General features: G+C 39.5%; 1 protein-coding gene across 17 annotated transcripts in view; it reads left to right on the forward strand.

The window, feature by feature from the left end:
- The window catches only part of ARID1B (AT-rich interaction domain 1B), a 446,074-nt gene that overhangs the window by 381,542 nt on the left and 41,732 nt on the right, over positions 1-22,800 (forward strand). For 8 of the 17 annotated variants that reach the window (XM_032799678.2, XM_032799682.2, XM_032799683.2 and 5 more), the window contains 3 exons: positions 7,707-7,858; positions 17,710-17,819; positions 18,561-18,719. In XM_032799678.2, coding sequence (XP_032655569.1) covers positions 7,707-7,858; positions 17,710-17,819; positions 18,561-18,719 — 421 coding nt within the window. The remainder of the gene's footprint in view (positions 1-7,706; positions 7,859-17,709; positions 17,820-18,560; positions 18,720-22,800) is intronic. The other 9 variants (XM_032799679.2, XM_032799687.2, XM_075064065.1 and 6 more) reach the window with 3 other exon arrangements.

Below are 22,800 nucleotides of genomic sequence, written 5' to 3' on the forward strand. Positions count from 1 at the left end.
GAACTCCCCTCCAGAACAGTAAATGGGAATGATGTCATCATGCTTAGTGCATGAGACAGGAAGAGCAACTATCAACAAAACAGTGAAACTGACAGTACACAAAGTGCTGTCAGTTCCACAAAGTAAATAAAAATATAGAATGTATTCCTAATCTTGTTCAATCACAGTATCCTTAGGGATTACTTGTAGCAATAGTAGGTTAAAACAGAACAAAGGTGAATATAAGTGTGGCTTTTTGAGCTATTGGTGTCACTTTATAAGAGCCCAAATGACTTTCCTCCAAAGTGGAAAGAAAACAGTATGCTAAGGTGTCATACAATCATAGACATTAGAGATGGAAAAGACCTGTTTCGTCATCTAGTTCAGCCCCCTGCAGATGCAGAATTGTTCCCTACAGTGTATGTTCTAATGCCTTTTGTAGTCTATTTGTAAATGAGTAAAGGAATGGGATTTCCATCACTTCCATTAAAGGATAAATACCCCTCAAGGGTAGGGTGTTTTCCTTTACATTTAGCATAACTTCTTTCCTTTTTAATTTCTTCTTGTTATTCCTAGTTATAATCACTTGCATTCCCTTTAATCAGTTCCTTCCTTGGTGATCACAGCCTTAATATGATTTACGGCTCATTGGATTTCTTCGGCAGCATAGTATACAGCTGATTAGTTAAGTTCTCACAAGTAGATGTCACTCCATGTGTAAAAATTGTTTTTTTAAAGACCTCAGCAATTAATTTCAATGTTGCCTTGCAAAAATAAAGAGTTTGGGGGACATGTAGGGAAGAGATTGGTAATATATTTTCAAATAACTACTACTTAAACAGTGTATTAAATACTTCAGTGAAACAACACAGAAGGAAGCATAAGATTTTGGACTTTATTCCAACAACCAACAGATGATGCTATGACCTTAAGCATATATAAATAGGTTTAGCAGCTGCTGTGTAACATATATTTATAAGTGTTTAGTGACTTGGAGGTTAATCAAAATGAGTTTTGTGATCTCCGCTCAGTTCTTAGTGGACTCTGCTTCATATTATAGCACTGATGCAGCACAGTTTATCACAGTCAGCTGTCTTTACTCAAAGGGAGACCGACTGTGAAGTGAGAATTAGAGAATGAAGTAATACCTACTTTTTAGCCCCTACCAGAAACTGTCCATTCCAGCCCATCATAGAGCAGTACTGTTGGTGAGGTGTGTATTGGACGCTGCACCTGACCTCAAGATAAAACTGTCTTTACTGAGATAAAGTTTTAGCTATCAGGGTCTCTAAATTGTTCCGTATGTAATATAGTTCAGTATTGGTCAGTACTTTGATAGGAGACTGCCAAAGAACATATAAATTCTACAGAACTGGTGCTTGGTGATTCTCTCTTTCCTTACTGAACCAATGCGCTAGGATAGAACTGGATTACAGTGAAAATTGAAGTTCTTCTCTGAATAGTGTCCCTGTGGATGCTCCACTTGAGGTGCACATGTGCCCCTGTGCCTTTGATTGCAGATTTTTGGTAGCAGTGCCTCTCTTGTCAATAAGCAATCCCTGTGTTAGTGACAGGCACTCCCACTGCATTCATTGCTTGGGAGACTCTCATGTTCTCATGCTTTTCTTTTAAGGGAGGATCCCATAAAAACAGGGAAATTAAGTATAGACTATTAATGAAGGAGCAAGCTTTAAACCCAGTTTTAGGTGCAGGTACAGAGAACCCCCATGTCTGTCCATGCCCCGTCATCATTGAGATCACTACCACAGAGAGCTTCCAAGGAGAAAATGACACTGAAACCCCAGTCTCCAGCACTGTCCTTAACCGAGGTATGGATAAGCAAGCCACCAGTGCCAAGAGCTTTCTGTTCCAAGTGTAAGGAAGGGGTTAAGAGAAGCAAAACAACAGAGTGTGCCTCATCAAAGATGATCTGGTCACCAGGGGCCTCAGGCTTCCAGACGAGTGCTAGTGAGACTCTGAGTACAGTGGGTACTGTGAAGCATGTGAAGATTTCAGCTGCGTCCCATACATCAGTGGTAAAAGGTTTAGTACTGAAGACTGCTACTGCAAGAGATCAGCCTCAGTGGAATCCTTGACCCCCTCGATACCAACATCTGCACCTCACATAATGGCCTCTGCAACACCATCAGTGTCAGTTCTGAGTTCTGTTGTGCTTCTGCTACTGCAGGAATTCTGGTACTCGGAACATCTTATGGTATTGAATGAGTCTAAGTCTCCACTCCTTGTAACCTCTGGATGCCTCTCAGTCCCGAGATTGGCTGGGTCACTGACTGCTCATGTTTCTAGGAGACCTGCCTCTTCTCTACCTGTGACGATCCATGAGGAGGGGTTGTCACCTTTAATACAATATGTGGAGGAGCATACTGACTCAGATTCTGAACTTTCTCTTCAAGGATCCCCAATTTGTTCCAGGAGATGTTATTCCCCGTTGCAAATACAACAGAGGAAAGGCACCAGACCCCTGCCTTCCAACACTTGGGATGCCCAGCATTAGTTTCCCCCCTATGCCTTATGATCTGCCTTATTGGGATACATGGGCAATGTACTGCCAGCAGTTTTGAGGGACCTCAACTCAGTCCCAGAGGAAACCACAGGACCCCATTTCCCAAGACCATCCATCCTTCCTTCCCATTCTGTGCCAGAGGAGACTTTTGAGGAGCAAGAGGCAAGGGCAGACAAGAAGGTTTTTATTTTCTCATCCACCACTAAACTCTCTCATCATGGATGCAGTCAATTAAAAGGGGCATGTAGCATACCCAAATAATAAGGACCAGAAACATCTGGACCTTCTTTTGTCATGAGAGCTGTTTGTCAGCAACACTTCAGTTCAGGATAGCTAACCACCAAGTGCTGTTGTCAAAATATGACTACATGAACTATTAAAAGTTAATGCTTTTATTGACCATTTACCGCATGAACTTCAAGAACAGTTAAGCAGATTTTAAAGAAGGGTCAGTTTTTGGCAAAAACTTCACTTCAGGCTTCATTTGATGTGGCAGACACTGGAACCAGGTCTATTTCCATGGCAGTAGTGATGAGGCAAGCTTCCTGGATTCAGTTGTCCAGGTTTCTGCCGAAGGTGCAATCAACTATGGAAGATTTACTTTTCGATGGCCAGAAACTTCTAGCAGATTCCACGGACGAGTCTCTAAAGGATTCTCGGACAACATTTAGGTGTTTAGGGATATACACATCTATAAATAAAAGGAAGTTTAGCAGTTGTCAGTCAACATAAAGATCCTGCCCTGTTCAATTTTCCACCAGAACCAACAGCTAAGAGATCAAGGTTTTCAAAGAAAAAGTCTGCAACTATCATGACTACTTTATCCCAGTCTTCAACATTGTTCAAATGCCAGTTTTGATGGTTTTGTTGAGAGTCCAGACCACCCAATGACCAGGTGTCATCAGCCACATGACACAACCCCCTTCCTCAAATTGGACATTCCCTCTCTCTGTTTCATCAAGTGTGGGAGGTTATAACACTGGACAAATGAGTATTGGAAGCCATTACTTTGGGTCATACTGTCCAATTTACCTCCACCCCACCCTTCCAATCCTCTTCCCCATTCCGCGTCAGGGACCCCTCTCACAAGCAATTGCTGACACAGGAGATCTGATCACTCCTAAGTCTAGGAGCCATAGAATCAGTTCTACTTCAACACGAGAGAAAGGTTCTATTCAAGATATTTTCTGATACTAAAGAAAAATGGGGGCTGGAGGCCAATACTAGATCTCAGACAATTGAATAAGGATTCCAGACACCTGAAATTCAGGGTAGTCTCCTTAGCAGTTATAATTCCCTCCCTGGAATCAAGGGACTGGTTTGCAACCCTCATCCTCAAAGATACCTTCTTCCATGTAGTGATCCATCCTTCCCACAAAAGAGTTCTTTTCACTTTCAGTCACAATTATTACCAGTATCGGGTCCTACCCTTTAAGCCTATCATCCACCCCAAGGGTGTTCTGAAAATCATGGAGGTCATAGATGCCTACTGCCATTGTTTAGGAATAATTGTCTTTCTCTACTCCAATGATTGTCTTCTCATGGGTCAGTCATATCAGGAGGTGTGATCGGCAGTTCAAACAACTTATCTATTCTGAAGTCTAGGCCTGCATATAAATCTTGATAAATCAGTCTTGACCCCGTACAACAAATTCTCTTAATTCTGGAGTCGATGGGGGCCAGAGCTTATCTCCCTCTCCACGGGTTCCTTGTGCTAAAGAATCTGATACAAAGATTTCAGCTCAGCCGACAAGTTCCAGCAAGGATATATCTGAAACTGCTGGAACACATGGCATCTTGCATTTTTGTAACACAAAACACCAGGTTGTATGTTCGATTTCTCTGGGGTAGCTTAGGACTGTTTATGTACCCAACAAACGCAGTGTCAACAAGCAGGTATCTGTACCCAGTCAGGTCCTACAGTCATCTGTTGAATGAATCCGTTTGAAGTTTTGTGCAAAATCCTGCTCAACCAGAATCCTCTACAGTCATATTAATATTGGACACTTCCATCATGGCATGCAGAGCACATTTGGGTTCTCACACAGTCCAAGGTAAATGGGCACAACACTTGCACATCAGTCTGTTGGAATTGGAATTAAGGACAGGCAGAAATGCTTGCCTCCACTTTCTTCCCCTACTCAAAAACAAGTCCATCAAGATCATGACAGACAACATAGTGTTTAGAGAAGGAACTGAAGATGGTTTGCCTGCACAGTGCTGTATGCCTTGGTATGGGACACGAGGATGTGTAGGGTGAATGTACAGGCACAATGGGCACTGCTACCAAAAATCTCTGATCAAAGGCACCGGTGAGCATGTCCACCTAAAGTGGAACACCCTTAGAGACACAAGAGCTCCAGTTATTGCTCAAGGGGAGTAACCTCTCTTTCTGCCATTTATTGTCATTGTGGTCATTCAGGATTCCAAGGCACTTTTTCAAAGATTGGGTAGTTTTTCGGATGTCCTGGCCAAAGATAACCATCTCATTACGTTTACCTAATTCCAACCTGCAGTTTCAACTGGAAATAGTTTTGCACTTCCTGTTGTATAATGTTATTGTGCACTGCCTAGCACGTGTCATGTTTGATCACTGTGGTAGGTGATATGATCCCATTGTATAGTTTGTGTGTCAATTTAAGACCCCCAGTCCTACAACCAGATCTTTACAGATGGATATAACTGTAAAGATATAACTTATAACTCCCTGGAGCCCCATAGTTAATAAAACAATTTGGCATGAAGGATGCTATTAAGAAGATATAGTATTGTTGTAATACTGTTATAATATTGAATCAAGAGCATTTTCTGTTTGCTTGCTAGGTGGAGATCTGCAGTGTTTCTTTAAAAGCAAATGGCAGACATGAGAGAGACTTGGCTTCTGAAGCTTATTTCCTGTCTCTCTTTCCCATCCCACCCCTTGAAAGAACCTTTCAGAACATATGTTTTGTGTGTTATGCCATAGAACGAGACATGTAGATTTTCCCCATTTTATTAGTATTTGTAGCCCTTAATGATAAGGATCTCATTTATTCAGAGTAAAAAGCTTTTTTCCACCAGATATACTTGTGATATATAATAGTTTTTAGCCAAAACTTTGAGAAGCGCTTTTTTTTGAAAGGTTATGATATTTACATAAGAAAAGCTTGATTGTAACACTGAACTCTTTTAAAGTTGTTGCCAAATGGTCCTACTCTTTATTTCCCTTTATAATTTCCCCTTGGAGATTTTCCCCACTATGCATTTTTTTTTAAATTCCCTCCACAACTCATCGCATGCTTCAGCAGAGAAATGACATTGTATGGGAGTTGTCTCATTCATATCAAAAGAAATCCAGAGCAAAGGACAAAACTGATTTTTTTTAAAATGCTTAATGTAGACAACACACTCTCTACTCCTTTAAAGAAATTCACAACGTATTTGGAAAAATTAAGCCAAATGGTGCTTTAATGCTTTGTACCCCACTCCCAAAGGAAAAGATCAAGTCCTGTCAAAGATCTTGGAAATCTAACATTATTTTGCAGACAAATTAAAAAATATTGAAGCTAGTCAAGTCATTCAAAAGTTGTAGGTTTGGTTTTTTGGTTTTATGTTTTGGGATTGGTTTGTTCCTTTTTTTTATTTTCATATATATATATGAAGCATTTGTACCAAACCTGCAATCTGACACCAAAAAATGCCATTTTATGCCATTGTAAGGTAGTTAAATGTTCTCTTTGTTAGAAGAGGTCACTAAAGGTGGGTTTTTTGAAAAGCACAAAATAAAATTTACAAGACGTTTAATGGAGAAACTCTTAGATTTGAGGTTTGTATTTTCACACATGATATGCATACACAAGTATACATGTGCATGTGTTTTTATATGTATGATGAATATCAATATGTGTGCGCAGACATAAGTATACCAATGTATGGTACATAATTACAGTAGAGATGTAAGGAATAAAGGGGCTATTTTTTGAGTGGGCATTGTGTTTACTATAAAGAACTTCAAAACCAATAGTTTATACAACTGAGCAAATTCCTTTTGTTCATGAAAATTTGCTAGCCTGGGCACAAAATCTTCTGTCTAGCCTTTACTAGATTGATGATAATTTTAAAAAAATTAATGATATTTTACTTGTTCTTCAAAAAAAATACTGGTTCCTGGTGAGTAGAGGGGTATCATTTGGCAAGGCTTCATTTGGGACACCTTTTTGTGCAAACTAAGATCCCAGTCATGCAAACATGTATATACCTGGGGGTAACTTTTAAGCATATGAGTAATTCCATTGAGATTTCTTTCGTCAATAAAGAACATACGTACGTGTTTGCAGGATTGCAGCCTGGTGTACGTTTTGTAACCAGTGCTGTAATCAAGTCCATAATCGGGTTCTTTACCTTAATTCTTGTGTGTCATCTACTGAAGGACTGAGTCCATAACCCTGTGAACAAAGTCAGGACTGACAAGAGAAAAATCTGCTGTGGTGCAGTATCTTGGTTTTGTGGGGAAGAAGCAGCAGCAGCAATATATGACATTCATATGGTTTGATTTGAAAATTCCATTGAAGCAACTTTTGGCCATTAATGGTTCTCAAAGAGCCCAGGATGTGTAGATACGTTTTCATGTACAACTAATGTTTACTCTGCACCACAGGGATTTGAAATCTTATTGCAAACAAGACACCTTTGATAAGAGCAAACAAGTGAATTTCCTAAAAATGACCCCCACTCACCCAAGGTTTTTTGTTTTGTTTTTGGGGGGGGGGCGGTTGTTTTGGGGGGGGCGGGTGTATGGCTTCTGTGACAGACAAAGGAGCTTTGATATAGGATTAAAAAAACTTTATTTTTTAAACAGAACTTGTCCCAGCTGCTTTTCTTATGCCAATTTCAAATTCTCCTTTCTCCCTCTTCCGAGTCCATCACTCTGTTCCCTTAGAACAGATAATAATCTATACCTCCTTGTGTGATATTATGTTATAGCAGTTCAAATTAATAAGTGTGTACATTTTTGGAGGTTTGTGTTCGATCTAATTCTGTCTCAGATTATACAGTAACTAATTCTACACTAATAGCCCCCCAATGCAGGTAAAAAACTAATTGCCTGCCTCTTCCTTAGCTACCTGTGAATGCTAAGAGATGAATGCTGTGACAAACCATAACACACCCAGCATTGAGATAGATACGTAATGAGAGCCTGTGCGTGTGCTTTCTCTTCACATAGGCAAGGCAGTTTTCCTGGCATGAATCAGAGTGGTATTATGGGATCCAGTTCTCCCTACACGCAGCCGATGAACAACAGCTCTGGCCTGATGAACCCACAAGCTCCTCCTTACAGCATGGCACCTAACATGGTGAACAGTTCAACAGGTAATGGTGGGTAACGTTTCAGGAGTGACCGTCCTCCATGAATCTCTTTAAAGGTACAAGCCCTCGAATGATGGCAGAGGGATTGTCCTTTATACAGTTCACCAGCTAAGTGCATGTTGTTGACTCTATACTGAGCTGAGGTGCTCAGATTTTTTGGTGAAATACTTGATACATTTCTGCTACAATCAAATCCTCTCACAGTGTGTGTACATTACGTGATGACTTTGAAAAGTTGTTGTAGCATATTTAAAGTTGAGTCCAAACTTGGCTTACCTTTTGGGGCGTGTGGAGGTGCAGAGAGAGAGAGAGACTCTTACATTTTCAAAAGTGACTAATTTTGTGTGCCTTACTCTTTGAGATCCCAACTTGAGACACTGAAAATGGGCCTGATTTTTAGAAAGCGCTGAGCATCTGTCTTCTGAAAATCAGATCACTTCAAGGTGCTATAAGTTGGGCACCCGCAATAACTAGTCACTTTTGAAAATGTGTACCATATATATTGTATTTGCAAAGTCAGTGTATCTATATAGTGCTTCTTTCCTTTGCTTGTTGACATTTACTAGATGAAACAATTGGATTCAGTTGAAACTGGAAAAAAGTGCCAAATGCAAACAAGATATATTTGAAATACCTGCTAAAATTGTGTTACAGATTGTGCCTCGCACCATGGGAATTATTATTAGTACTGTTATTTGTTGCACTGTGTGTGGCTTCCGTGCCCAGAGCACCTGTGAAAGGGAGACAAGTTAATGTAATTCTCTGTTGATAATATGCTTAAAGTGTACAGTATTGAGAGGCTCCCCACCCCATCTGAAACGTTAACAGCTAAATTCCTGCAAGATCACATCTGAGTAAGAGTTTATCATTTTGACTCTCCAAGACATTAGGGAGTTTTGGATAGGATTTCAAAGATTGTAAGGCAGTGATACCCAGACTGAAGCGCCCGAGCCACAGGTGGCTCTTTATTGTGCCTCCCGGGGTTCTTTGCAGCACCTGATATTAAAACACTATGTGATTTAATTAACCAATCTAAGTTATTTAACCACCCAGTATCTTTTACTATGTTGGAGCATAAGCTTTCATGTGTGAATATCCACTTCGTCAGACATATTCACCCACGAAAGCTCATGCTCCAATACGTCTGTTAGTCTATAAGGTGCAACAGGACTCTTTGTCACTTTTTACAGATCCAGACTAACACGGCTACCCTTCTGATATTTTACTATGTTATTAACCAATTGTAGCTGATAAAATAATAATGCTTGGTCAGTCATTTTGCTGTGCGAATAATATACATTTTTATATCATATTATTTCATAGTAAATAAAACAATGAATTCACATTCTTTTGGGTAATGTTAATTGCTAATTTGGCTCCTGAACCACTGGGGTCTGAGTATCCCTGCCCTAAAGCGTAACTTCAGAATGCTTGAGCCCAAACCTTTGAGTCTCTATCAGTGCACTTGCAATTTATAGTTGTTCTTCTTGAAAAAGCTTTGGTTTTTGTGGGGTTACTAGGAAGGTGTTACAAAGGTCAGGCAAATTGATGGGATTCCTCTCTTCAGCTGGTACAGTACCTAACTTACCTTTTGTTGCTTAAGCAGTACAGCATGTCAAGTACAAGATGAACTGTATCTTACCAAGAGCCTTGGGTTTTATATCTTTCTACCAACTCTACCCTCCCTGTTTCTTTCCTCCTTCCTTCTCATCCTTTGTAATTTTTTTCCTCTTCAACTATCAGTCCTCTTTTGCTTTCAGATAGAAAATGGACTGTGACATCAAAGTACCTCCTAATGTCCAGGTTTTTTTGCCCTTGACCACAATTAAGCAGAGGTATTCCCAGCTAACTTATTTTTCAAGTGCTCATGGTATGTTTTCTGTCAGTGGAAGAAAAAAATGGAATCAGAAAGAGATTTTAAAAAATAAAATAAAATAAAATTGCCTTTCCTTAACATTGGCTAGGCAGCCGTTTTATTTCTCCAGGCAGCACACTTACATTCTGGACGAAAAGGGAAAAGCTATTGAACAGGCCATTAGTTAATGCCTTGCATTTCCCCCACCACAGCTGTCCCAGGTAATATTGTATTTGGGTTGTGTAGTTATGTGTTTTGTCTGGCTTGCTGAAATAAAATTACTTCTGAGCATTGAAACTACACTATAAATTCTGGCCTGCCATTAGCAGCAGTAATTTTTCCTCCTTTTTCTTTGGCCCCCAGAGCTGCAAAAATAACCAACAACAAACAGATGGCAGAGTTCCCTGCCTAAGAAGATTTATGTATTCCTAAGGAATAACCAGTTTAAAGGAAGATTCACAGAGGGTTTTTTTTTTGTTCAGATAATTCAGCCATTCATTATTTCATACAGTGGAAATCTGTTCAGTGCCAGACCATTTATCCTAACAGTCTTTTGTATGGGCTAGTCATATCCTTTTTATCGTGTTATGCATTCTGAAATATTGGATTTTTAATAATTTAAACATTTATCAGAGGTTTTTGTCCTCTTGTGCATTTGTGAGGTTTTCCTTTTGTTCCAGTCTTATTAATTGGGAGGTTACTCAATGGGAAGTGAAATATGAGATGTGTGTACACACACCATATGTGTATTGTGCTGTACTGCTTCTTGAAGTAGGACTACAGGAGAGCATATGCACTGTCAGACCAAGGTGAAAAGAAAAGAGGAGCCTAATTTGAGAATACGTTGGTGGTGAGCAAAGGGAATTCTCCATTTCTCCCATGTCCTGAAACATCCCCACCCCCAGTCCACACACATCAAGCAAGGAAGAGGTTGAACTTCCAAGATAAGAACTGGTCTAACTGCAGTAGTTATGATAACTTTATGGTGGGTAGAGGGAAGACATGGGGGTTGTCAGAATGTCTGTTCTTGCTGAAGTGCAGCATTTGAGGAGGTAAAGAGCGTACAGATAAAGACTGTTACATGACTGAAAATGGGATTTACTGTGCCATTGACACTAACTTTGCTGAGCGGCACTTCAGCCATTGTTCTGCTAAGGTAAGACAACATGGCAGTTAAAATGTGTTTTAGGTAGTGTACAGGGCCAAAAAAAAGCCTCTTGTGTAGTGACAAATTGTTACAAGCTTCAGTGAACAAGTAATTATTTAAATGGAGCCAGCAGGGATATGAATGTGACAACTATTTCTTCATCTATAATGCCAGGGGAAAAAAAACAGTAAGCATGAGGGGATTTTTTAAAAAAACACAAGCATATCTTAAAATTTACTCCATACAAGAGAGAGGGACTTTGTGCTGACGTTATTAGGGATTATTTCTACAATGGTTTTATTCAAAATAGAGTTGCATTGTTGCTCAATATGACCTAATATTTGTTTTTGCAGATTGGATTTTTATTATTAATTAATATTTAGTATTCCCAGTCGGCTCTGTTGTTTCCTTTGGTATTTTAAATCAAACAGATCCCACAAGTTCCACAGAAGATAGCTTTGCAATTCTACATCTTGTCACTTAAGCAGTCACAGTGTATAAAGCAGAGCACATTCACAATTTCTGCTGACACAGAGTAATTTAGGAACATAGGAGTTGCCAGGCTGGATCAAACCAGTGGTCTGTCTAGTACAGTGTCCTCTGTATGACAGTACCAGATGCTTCCGAAGAAAGTGCTAGGATCCCTTGACAATTATGAAACGAACTGCCATGGAAGAAGTTTTTCCTTTTCCCTTCTCCCCATCAGCTTTTATCTTGAAACACACGGGTTTATATCTCTTAGATATATTTTATCCTATTTAGAGTTAAATTGACCCAGTAGTTTGCTTTTTTTTTTTTTTTAAAGAATAACACAAATTTTTCTCAAAACTTAAGCCCAATAAAAAATGTTTTCATGAGATGGTTTTAAAATTCTAATGGAAATTGATTATTTGAACAATCAGTCCCATGGAGCCCTTGCATCTCAAATGTTTCAGCACTGTGCTTGTGCATGAGAATCAGAAAGTGACACTGAGGTCATTTTACCTTAAAGGGCCTGTAGTTACTGTGCCATAGCTATGCCAGTATAGCCCCACAGTGTAGATGCAGCTTACTGTGACAGAGTGGGTTTTTTCATCTGTGTAGGAATGCCTCCTCCCTGAGTGTCAGTAGCTAGGTTGATGTCTTCCGTCAACCTGGCAGTGTCTACATTGGAGGTTAGGTTGACATACAATGCCACAGGTGTGGATTTTTCACACCTCAAGTGCCATAGCTATGTCAACCTCCACTTTAAGTGTAGACCAGGCCTGATTTCCTTTGCACTTCCACACATGCATAAAACGTTGACCAGAACTTCATCTCTCTCCTATTGCAAGGGACAGCCCTCATTATAGACCCAAGTTTTCTGTCCCACACAGACCTAGCATTTTCTTTTATTATTGATTGTAAATTATTTACCTCAGAAATGCCGAATTATGAAAATGAGATCCTGGAAAACGGTGTTTGTGCTAAAGAAATTGAAGGGACACTGTCAAGTTAAAAATCATACATATTTTTGTAATTGGCCAGGTGCTTGATACGGATAACAATTACATTATTAAAAATTAGAAATTTTTTAGAAAATGAATATATTTTTCACTATGTTGCTATTTAGTTACATTTCCATTTTTCTGATATCTTACAATGAAAATGTGCCTCATATTTCTCATCAGTAACCCCTCTGGCTGATAAAGCAGCATTGCCAAGGGGCTTCACATGGGGGTCTCACTTTTCTGTAGGGATGAGGGATAATCTCCATTCCTCCACAGGAGAAAAAATGGGGCCTATTATAAGGTTACAATTGGTAATCAGATTTAGAAAAGTTGTGGCCAGATGCTCACCAGCCTATCAAATGATTTTCCCTATGCTGACTAGATTTTTCTGAGGATTTTGGACACTTTTGATTTTTAACCCTGCTCCAGAGTCACTTAAAAAGCTTCACTGAGGTCATCATCTCCTGCTATGTGATACACCCTTCAAACCAGCCAGGGTCGGTTCCAGCTTTTTTGCCGCCTCAAGCAGCGAAGGGGTAAAAAAAAGAAGCCGTGATCAGCAGCATTTCGGCGGCAGCTCAACCGCGCCACTTCATTCTGCTGCAGGTCCTTCACGCTGATGGGGACTGAGGGACTTGCTGCTCAAGATCCAGACGTGCCACCCCTTTACATTGGCCGCCCCAAGCACCTGCTTCCTGCGCTGGTGCCTGGAGCTGGCCCTGAACTCAGCCCCTGTATATGCACATTGAAACTACTGCAGCTACTACAGTTCTCAGGGGACTATATGATTTGTAGAATTAGTAACAGTGTATGGATCTGTTCACCTCTAGGCCCATATTGGTAGTGACTGTCATTTTGCAACTTGTATGACCTGATGTCTTGCCAGTTCTTAGTGGACAGATATCCACATCACAAAGTCATAGTTCACAGTATCATCAGAGATTAAATGGACACAAAGATTAGGGCCCAAAATCCTGCAAAGAATTCTGCTTAACTTTATTTACATGAGTAGTTTAATTGAAGTTGACAGGGCTGCTTATACGCACAGGTCTTTGCACTGTCAGGACCTAGGTTATTCTTTCACCTATACAGTGAGGTCTCCTCAGGCAAGGGTTTGAGGCACATTGGCAGTGCTGCTGTCCGTGCTGTACCTCTTCTGTGGATGTGAAAAGTACTTGAGATTTCAGTCTGACATAAGCACTAAATTCACTTTTGTGTGTGTGTGCGCTAGGGTTGCCTAATCAGACAAACCCAAACACCCTTGCCCTGCCCCCTGTCCCACCTCTTCCCTGAGGCCCCGCCTCTGCCATGCTCCTTCTCCGAGGCCCCGCCCCACTCACTCCATCCCCCCTTCTTCTGTCACTTGCTCTCCCCCACCCTCAGTCACTTTCACTAGGTGGGGGTTGGGGTCCAGGCAGGGGTGTGGGCTCTGGCTGGGGTTAAGTGTTGGGCGGGGGTCCGGGCTCAGCCTGGGGCAGAGGGTTGGGATGCAGGAGGGGGTGGGGGCTCTGAGAGGGATTTTGGGTGCAGGAGGGGGCTCAGGGCTAAGGCAGGGGTTTGGGGTACGGCAGGGGGTGGGAGTGTGGGCTGCAGCCGGGCAGCGCTTACCTCAAGCACCTCCCAAGTGGCGGCGCAGCCAGGCTAAGACAAGCTCCTTACCTGCCCTGGCCCTGCACCACTCCCAGATGTGGCTGCCATGTCTCTGTGATCCCCCGGGGGGCAGGGGGCTCCACGCTCTATCTCTGCCTGCAGGCATTCCTGGCTAGTGGGAGCTGCGGAGTCGGTGTTCAGGGCGGGGGTGGCATGCAGAACCCCCCTGAACCCCTCTAGGTGCTGCAGGGACTTGCTGGTCGCTTCCAGGAGCAGTTCAGAGCCAGGGCAGGCAGGGAGCCTGCCTTAACCCTGCTGCACCACTGGACTTTTAGCAGCCTAAAATCTCCTGGTTTGGCTTCGGTAGCCTCTGGGAGATAGAGCCTGATTTCAAGAGACTCCCAGCAAAACTGGGAAGGTTGGCAACTAGGGTGACCAGATGTCCCAATTTTATAGGGACAGTCCCAATTTTGGGGTCTTTTTCTTATATAGGCTCCTATTATCCCCCACCCCCGTCCCGATTTTTCACATTTGCTGTCTGGTCACCCTATTGGCAACACTATATACAAGGGGGAGAGAGAGAGAGGCCAAAATATTCTGTTTTGTAGAGTGTGATTTGTTATTGCACTAGCAATGGAGAGAAAAGCAATGTTTGTGTATTGCTGCTCTTACTGTATTTCACCATCTTCTGGAACTGATAGTCAACTTTTAGCAAGAAGAATACTTTGCTGCAGTTTTACTCATGTCACATATACCTTTGAGTACATGAAATTCAGCATAGAATAGCTTATTCATACTCGCTTTATGAAATCATTCTAGCTCTTCTATTCTTATAACAAAGTGAGAGGCTAGAACTTGAAATCTATTCACAGTACACGGCAACACTTCTTTTGAGTCACAAATTTCCCTGTTATCCTCTTTTTTACGTTTTATCTTTTGGTCTGCACTTCAGATGCAGGATTATTAATATCTATACAGAAAGAGTTGATGTCTTAATTTAGCAGAGTTTTGTGACAGTGATGTTCTCCCACTGCTTGGAAAAGGGTCAAAATAGTGCCCCTAGTGTGACATTGTATTTGAAAGGGAAGGGATGTCTGTTGCAAATCACTGGGGAGTATTCTTGCAAGAAGTTACAAAACAGCATTTCAGCAGAGGATGGAGAAGTACTTACAGAAGCTACAAGGAAACTAGAGTCTTACAATGAACATAGCAAAGCCCTTGCAGTTCCCATCACAAGGTAGATGAAACAATAATAAACATAGAACAAAGATTGTTAACCACTTTTCAGAGCACTTTATTAAATAAAAAGTTTTTCATAGTTGTCTTCAGCTCCTGACAATTCCTGTTACCAGCACGTGTGGAATTGTCTTTAAGTACACTGCAAAGCAGATAAACTCAGAAAAGTTCAAAATAATTTACCATCCAAAATAATTATTTTTTTTTAGTGAATTTAAAAAATGCCTAATACAGTGGTAAGTTGCAGACTTGGGTCATTTGTTTTTTTTTATTAAACTATTAATTTATAAAATTTCAAAAAACAGGATTCATAATCATAAGCTCTGATATAAGCAGAATTACAAGAAAAGAATATTGAATAAATTTATAAAAGAAGGATTTAGTCATGTGATGTTCTACTGCAGAAATGTGGTTAGCTGATTTTTACTTTCTGTTTTCAGCTTCTATGGCATGAAATTCTGTAACAGTTACATAGGTTAACATTATGTCAGTTTGGAACCAAATTATAGGAACACATTTTATGCTTTCTTACATAAATGTGGGTTTTCTGTTCTTTGGTTGTTTTTTGGTTTGGTTTGATTGTTTTTGGGGTTTTTTTGGTTTGTTTTGGTTGTGATGGTGTTGTTTTAGGGAAACAAACTTATTTTAAAGATTTGTAGGATTAGAAAAGTAAAAGTATCAAGATACTGGTCCTCAACTCATTCTGGTCACAAGCTGCCCTGTTCTTTCAAGGGAGTTTAAGGGCAATACTGCATACAAATCAGATGTTTAATACAGGCCAGCCTCTCAGCATAATATTGCTTGGTTGTTTTGTTGAGGTTTCACAAACATTCATAAAAATAACAGCGTTTTTAGCTGATCTCAATAGATATTTGCTGCTGCTGCATCATTTGAAAAAGGCTTTTTGTTCCAATTCTTAAAGTCTCTAAGTATTGCAAGTAATTTTTTTAAAGTGTCTCAATTATGATTTCTGTGTTATGATGTCTTTAAGGGGTTGATTGGGCTACAAATATGCTTTGAAAAAAAAACAAGAAAACATGCCCATGAAAAACGCCAGTAGTTCTACGCAGAATATTAAGCATACAGTTGTAAACTCACATGGCACATGGTTGGGTAGATTTTTTGGCAGACCCATAATCTCAACCTGCAGCGATGCTAAAGATATTAGCAAATTAGCACTGCAAAGCTTGCCAGTTTATTCGCCAGAGTCCTGCTTGCTCTCTGACTGCTATAATTAAAACTAATTATTTTCTAAAACATAGTAATACATGAATATGTGCAATAATCATTTTGTAGTGGACAATCTGTGAAGTATTTTTTAAAGCTTTCTCTGTCCCCCCTAAGATCCCTCCTGCTGTGTGTGTGCTGACTAGTCAGCTTTGCCATTTTGCAGAAAAGCAATCTGGTCCAACAACCATCAGGTTAATGTTATTTTATTTAAAGAATGTGGCCTTTCTAACTCTTATATTTTGTACATTTTGCAAATCTAATTCCTGTACTTTCTTGCTGCACCTTTTTATCTGTCCTTCCCCTTTTTGCTTTTCTTGAATCTCTAAAAATAAAACGGTTGTCTTATAGACAGTCCCAGTTTTTAGTGAATGCTGTGCACTTAGTTCTCAGGCAGTGTCTAGCAGTTGTTCTTTGGCCATCTGCATTGATTTGATGATATGTCATCTCTCAGAATCTGCTTTGTCACGTATTGTATGTATTTTTACTTCAAAATCTCTTCTTGCATTCATATTAGAAATCCAGAAACTCAGCAGTACTGCTGCAGTAATAATATACTTACCACTTGCATCTTCAAACACTAAACAAAAATTAACTAACCTTCACAACAGCCAACAAGGTGTCTGTGTAAGTACTATCTGAGCATGTAGTCTTGAGTACTCACTTGTCATCCCACCTGACTTCTTCAGGCGAGAAAAGTTGAATGCCCATTTTTCCCTTAGAGCTGATTTTACAGATGTGTGATTCAGTAATTGGGAGAGGAATGTGTTGGAACCCCAAGGATTTTAGTACCTTAAATAAAAAAGCTCACCTAACCATGGAGTTCCAACTGCAGATAGTGAAGAGAAGTAGCAACATGATCTGCTAGCCTCCAAATCAAACAGGAGTATGACTAGAATTTTCACCCTGTTCCCAGCATTTACACAAAGAACAATTTTCATACACAGTTTCGGCTTATGTTCTGCTCTAGATAAAGTGAAAGATGTAACAGTTTTCGAAGAAGATTGTCATCTTCCTACTATATAATAGCCCAGTCGTGTTATGGAAACAAACTTGCAGGCGGGATTAACATTTTATTTATACTTTGTAAAATGGCTTTGCTGTGTGATATTGGGGTTTTTTTGCCTTCTGGTTTTTTTTGTTTGTTTGTTTGGGTTTTTTGTTTTTTGTCTGCTTAAATCTAAGAGACATCCAGATTTTCAGGTGCTATAATAAAAGAAGGAGAGAGGAAGGCAGAAGACCTGTGCTTCATATGCCATCAGTTTTTAACAGCAGGAAGCAGTTTCTTGCAAAGCCAAACCTCTCATGCTAAACTCTTTCTCCTGTTTTTGATTAGCACCTATGGGTCTTGCAGATATGATGACACCTGGTGAGTCCAAACTGCCCCTTCCTCTCAAAGCAGATGGCAAAGAAGAAGGACCCTCACAGCCCGAGAGCAAGTCAAAGGTATTTCCTTCCTCTGCATGTGGTGTTGGTTCAGCCCAGCAGAAGTCCGCTATGTTGTCCTCCATTCTCTGGTTTTGGCCTACCCTCTTTTGTTCTTTCCTGCATGCCTTTTCCATTCATGTGCATTCTGTTTCTTTTCTTTTCTTTCTTATTTTTTCCTCCATTGTGTGGATCTGAAAGTTACTAGTTCTTATGGCATTTTAACTTGCGGGGGCAAAGCAACCCACTCAAACAGTTATGTGGGAATTTGGCTAAGCCAGGTGGGTGGGGAAGGAGGGTCTTGCCTGGTTTCAATACTTGCAGCCATTTTTCTCTGCCTTCAGTTATAGCTTCCTGTTTTGGCCGCCTCAGCAGCAGCAACATACTTTAATATTTTGCTTTCCTGCCTTATTTGATAAAATAAGGTGAACAGCTTTTTTTTCTTTCTTTCATAAGGGGAAACCCATGCTTAGCATTCCATTTGAGCTTGAAGTAAGCATGGTGGCTTAGTGACTTTAGCCAAGCATCCAGCAAATTTTCCAAATTATACTAATTAACAATGTTGTTTTAATACCTTTATATATATATATATTTGTATATGTGTGTGTTTTCTGTATGTCTCTCTCTGTTTATATATATATATTTTATATATAAAAAGAATTGGTCAGTCTTTTAAACTGGATGTATTTTTTTTGTTTTTGTTTTTAATAAAGTTTGCCCTGCCTTTGTCATATTATTATTTTTTTTATTCCTCTACCACAGGATAGCTACAGCTCTCAGGGTATTTCTCAGCCCCCAACCCCAGGCAACCTGCCAGTCCCTTCCCCAATGTCCCCAAGCTCTGCTAGCATCTCCTCATTTCATGGAGATGAAAGTGATAGCATTAGCAGCCCAGGCTGGCCAAAGACTCCATCAAGCCCTGTAAGTGGCTCTGGTTTTTTGGGTTTTTTTGTAATTAATTATATTTTAATGCTTGCTTGTTTGTTTTATAAATTCTTTTTCTTCATAATTTATCCACTAAAGGATTTTCTTTATTTATAATAATAGGGCCAAATTCAGCTCTCAGATACATGCGTACAACTCCCACTGGCTTAGCTTCTGTGGGACCTGAGCATGCCTATCAGAGGGCAAAATTTGACCCAGTAGTAATAAAAAGAGTAAAATTGAGTGCATTGTGTAAGTTTACTGTCTGGTAATACAGCAGTTGTTGTGAAGAAAGCGTCCTTCCCATAATGCATCAGCTTACAGAGCATGCCAATTGTGTTGATAAGGACATTCCATTTCTTTTATTGGGTCCAAACTCCTTCACACAACTGACTTCACTGTTTGTCCCACTGTTCATTAAGTATTACTATTTAAAAAATATATATTTTCTTCTCTATGGGTAGTAGGAACAGGCACAGTATAGATTACAGGCTCCACACCACAAAAGGTGCCTCAGACCAGTCTGTCATTTACAGTTCCAACACATTTTTATTTCCAAATTTCATATGTAGAAATATAAATTCTCAGGGCACCATCTGAAATAACATCAGTTGTGATTTGTTTCACTCAGTTAGTTGAAATGAACCAAAAGGTTGGTGAAAAAGTTAAGGGATGTATATTTTTAGAAAACTCCTTTTTTAGATGAACAACGTGTAATCACAGTAGAAACAGGTTATGCAGAAAAATCTGCATCCAGAACAGCATGAGACATAACATTTAAATTAAGTATCATTTCCAGATGAGATGCAAAGAGCAAAAAATATTAAAAAAAAAGTGTGGAAACATAAGCATATATGGGGATCTAATATCCATTTGACCATTTTGAGCTTATTTCTTAAACTAGGAAAGTATATGTCATTCTTTTATTTAAAATATTACTTCACTTAAGCAAAATACTATATTATAGTTATATACGAAATATAATGCTCTTTTCCAATGTTAATACATAGCTAACTTAGCAACTAGGCTTTAGTAATGCCTTAGTTTTCACAAGATAAATTGAAGAACACATCTCAAGGCAAAAACAATTTGGAGAGGGGAATAAGTCTAACCAATCCAGAGCCTGGAAATACAACATCCAAGACAGGGAATGTTATTAATCACTCTTCCATTGTTGCAGCAAATAGAGCCAGACATTAAAGTTGTCCCCAAAAATGTTTATAGACTTCACATGGCAATTCAGAGTTACTTTTTGTTCTTCTGGGAAAGTAGTTAAGCTCATAGTGTTTTATCAGCAGAGATAGCCTTCTTCATGGAGAGTGACATTCTTGCTAGTGTAGAGGGTCCATACAAGACCTTCTGAACCACATTTAGTAGGCTTAGGTGGATTTTTAGAGTTTCTATGCATGCCCTCTGCACTGGTGTGAATTTCACCTTAAAAGACCTGAGGTGGTATGTATAAATATAAGCTCCGCAGGGGAGAACAGGGGAAGTATAAGAATGAGATGCACCACCTTAATTTTGATGTCCATATGTCATTGACTTTGAGTCTCAGAAGGCAGCTGGTGTTCCTTACGCCGTCGGAGTCCCATCCTGTGTTTATTTTAATAACATTTCTGAATGGACAATGCTATAAACTGGTGATGGGAAATTTTCTTTTCTTTTCTTTTCTTTTCTTTTCTTTTAATGTTTTGCTTTTTTCTGGAAAATTAGAAAATATTTTGTCTACTGAATGTACATTCCTGAGCTCATTTTAACAATTTGTTAATAAACCACAGGGACCATCATGAGCATATATGTATTGTTTCCACTTAAAATTAACCAAAAAAAATAGAATATATGTGTGAAGGAGGTGGGAGGCATTATGGTTTTGCTTTCAGTTTAAACCTCCTGTTCCACATGCTCTTCTCTTCAAATATGCTGCTACACCTCCTGTTCAGAGTTCTTAGCAATGATTCCATAGCTTCATTTACCTTCTAAATACATAGTTTGAGTGATTAGAATGGTGCTGGTTTGGAGAACTATAGAATTATAGAAAAATAAGAGCTGTCAACCAGCTCTTTTTATCTGTGGAGGCCAGACTGTTGGATAACTTAGTTTACAGCTGATATTGACAACACTTGTCTGACTTCGATTGAAATGATTATTGGGATTCCCCATTCTTCACAGTAATATATAAAAATAGCCTGTGCTGGCTAATATATTCATCAGATTATCCAAGTGCTAAGTCATTTTGTTCAGTGATTCCTTTATGCAAGTGTGAGGGAGGAGATGCAGAGAAGGGACTGTATAATGATATGTATCATGGGATTCTCCAGCTGGATAGTTACAGTGGCATTGCTATACTGTAATCAGTTATGTAAAGAACAAAATGGTTTAAAAATTCATTAAAATAGCATATGAAAATGTGTGTGTGTCTCAGTATGAGAGAGACTGTGAGCAGGGTCATTGTCACGCAAATTAAAACAGTAGGATTATGAACCCCCTTAAAATGCTCTGAAACTGTTCACTGTATATATCTACATATTACAGTAGAGCTAGTTGAATGGTACATTTTTCCCACAGTGCTTTCAGTGAGAGATTTGCAATCTGTGGAATCCTTCAGGCAATCAGTAAAAATCTCCATGACTGTGCATTGTCTCTTGAAAGCACGAAAGAGTCTTTTGCAAGCAGCCTTTTGAGATTTCAGGCATGCGCAGTTGTGTCTGTATGTGTACTCTGTGTGTGCGTGTGCCTGCACATGTGGGTATATAATAAAAATAGGTCTTTATTATTATATAAATATTAACAAAACTCTTAAAGTGGGATTTATCAGGCTGTGTTTTACACACACATACACAGATGCAAACAGAGATAATTACCTACAGCTAAAATCTGAAAGGAATTGTTGTAGGAGACAATGAACTATCAAGCAGATACCTTGGATTGCCTGAAGGATTCTTGCAGATTGACCATAGGAGGTCTGGTAGATTACTGCTCTATGAGGCATCAGTGTATGTTTTGGTGCAATATAAATAATATACAAATTAAACATGGAAATGAGTTTGCTTCTTCTCATCTTGTTTCAAAAGCCGCCACCCACTTTGGCATGACAGGATCTCTTCACAGGAAAGTCCTGGGGCTAGAGTAGCAGAGGTTAGGATTACAGAGGAATTGAAGCAAGGTGATAGAGTTAGGTATGACAAGCTTGCCTAAGCCCTATTGGTTATTTTAATCAGACCGTAAATGCACTCACAAAGAAAAATGTAGGATATTTGTTGTTATTCCAATATTGCCTGGTACTCCCACTTTAATTAAGTTAGTCAGTAGTTATGCTGTAATAAATCCCTATTTTCTACGGTTTAAAACTTACCTGCTCTAGGCTGAATCTGGCCATACAGGACTGCAGTTTGTGTTAGTGTGTGCACAAGCTTGTGTAAAGTCTGTCATTTTGCACATAGTAGTGCAGAAGAGAAAAAAAAATTACTTTTGGGAAGGGGTGTTGTTTTCCCCCAGTGCATTCTTCTAAAGTTAATGTTTCATTTTACAAGAAAATTGCAGAGTAAGAAGCACTTCTTACCTTCTGCAAACTGTGAAAAGTTTTCAAATCCTACTGTCATTTTGGAGCCTGCTGCCATATTACAGAAAAGCAACATAATTTGAGACAGAGATAGTATAAGAGCCCAGTATGAAAGGCTGTAAACCAATTGACATTTTGCAGTGATACTGGTTTAAAAGAAGAAGAATTTTATAATGTAAAACCTTTCATTTGAATATTAAACCTGAACTTTCTTCTACTGGTGAACTCGTATAAAAGCATAATAGAAACTAGTTTATTACCTCCTACATTAGATGTAAATGGAAATAAAATTTGCTATATAAAACCTTGTATTTCCTGCCTAGACTATAGATAAAGATGTCTGTGATATCACAAATGTGAGACTGTGAAATTAATGCTGGTAAAAGGTAGAATCATTTTGTTCTTTACTTAAATGGGTAGCACTGTAGCTCCACTTCGCTCTGCTATTCAGAGTTATATGCTCATCCCTAGGTTCCTATCTAAGAATAAAATACTTAGGATTATGACTTGTCCACTTAC

Source organism: Chelonoidis abingdonii, chromosome 3 (genome assembly GCF_003597395.2).
Source record: "Chelonoidis abingdonii isolate Lonesome George chromosome 3, CheloAbing_2.0, whole genome shotgun sequence".
Classification (NCBI taxonomy): domain Eukaryota; kingdom Metazoa; phylum Chordata; order Testudines; family Testudinidae; genus Chelonoidis; species Chelonoidis abingdonii.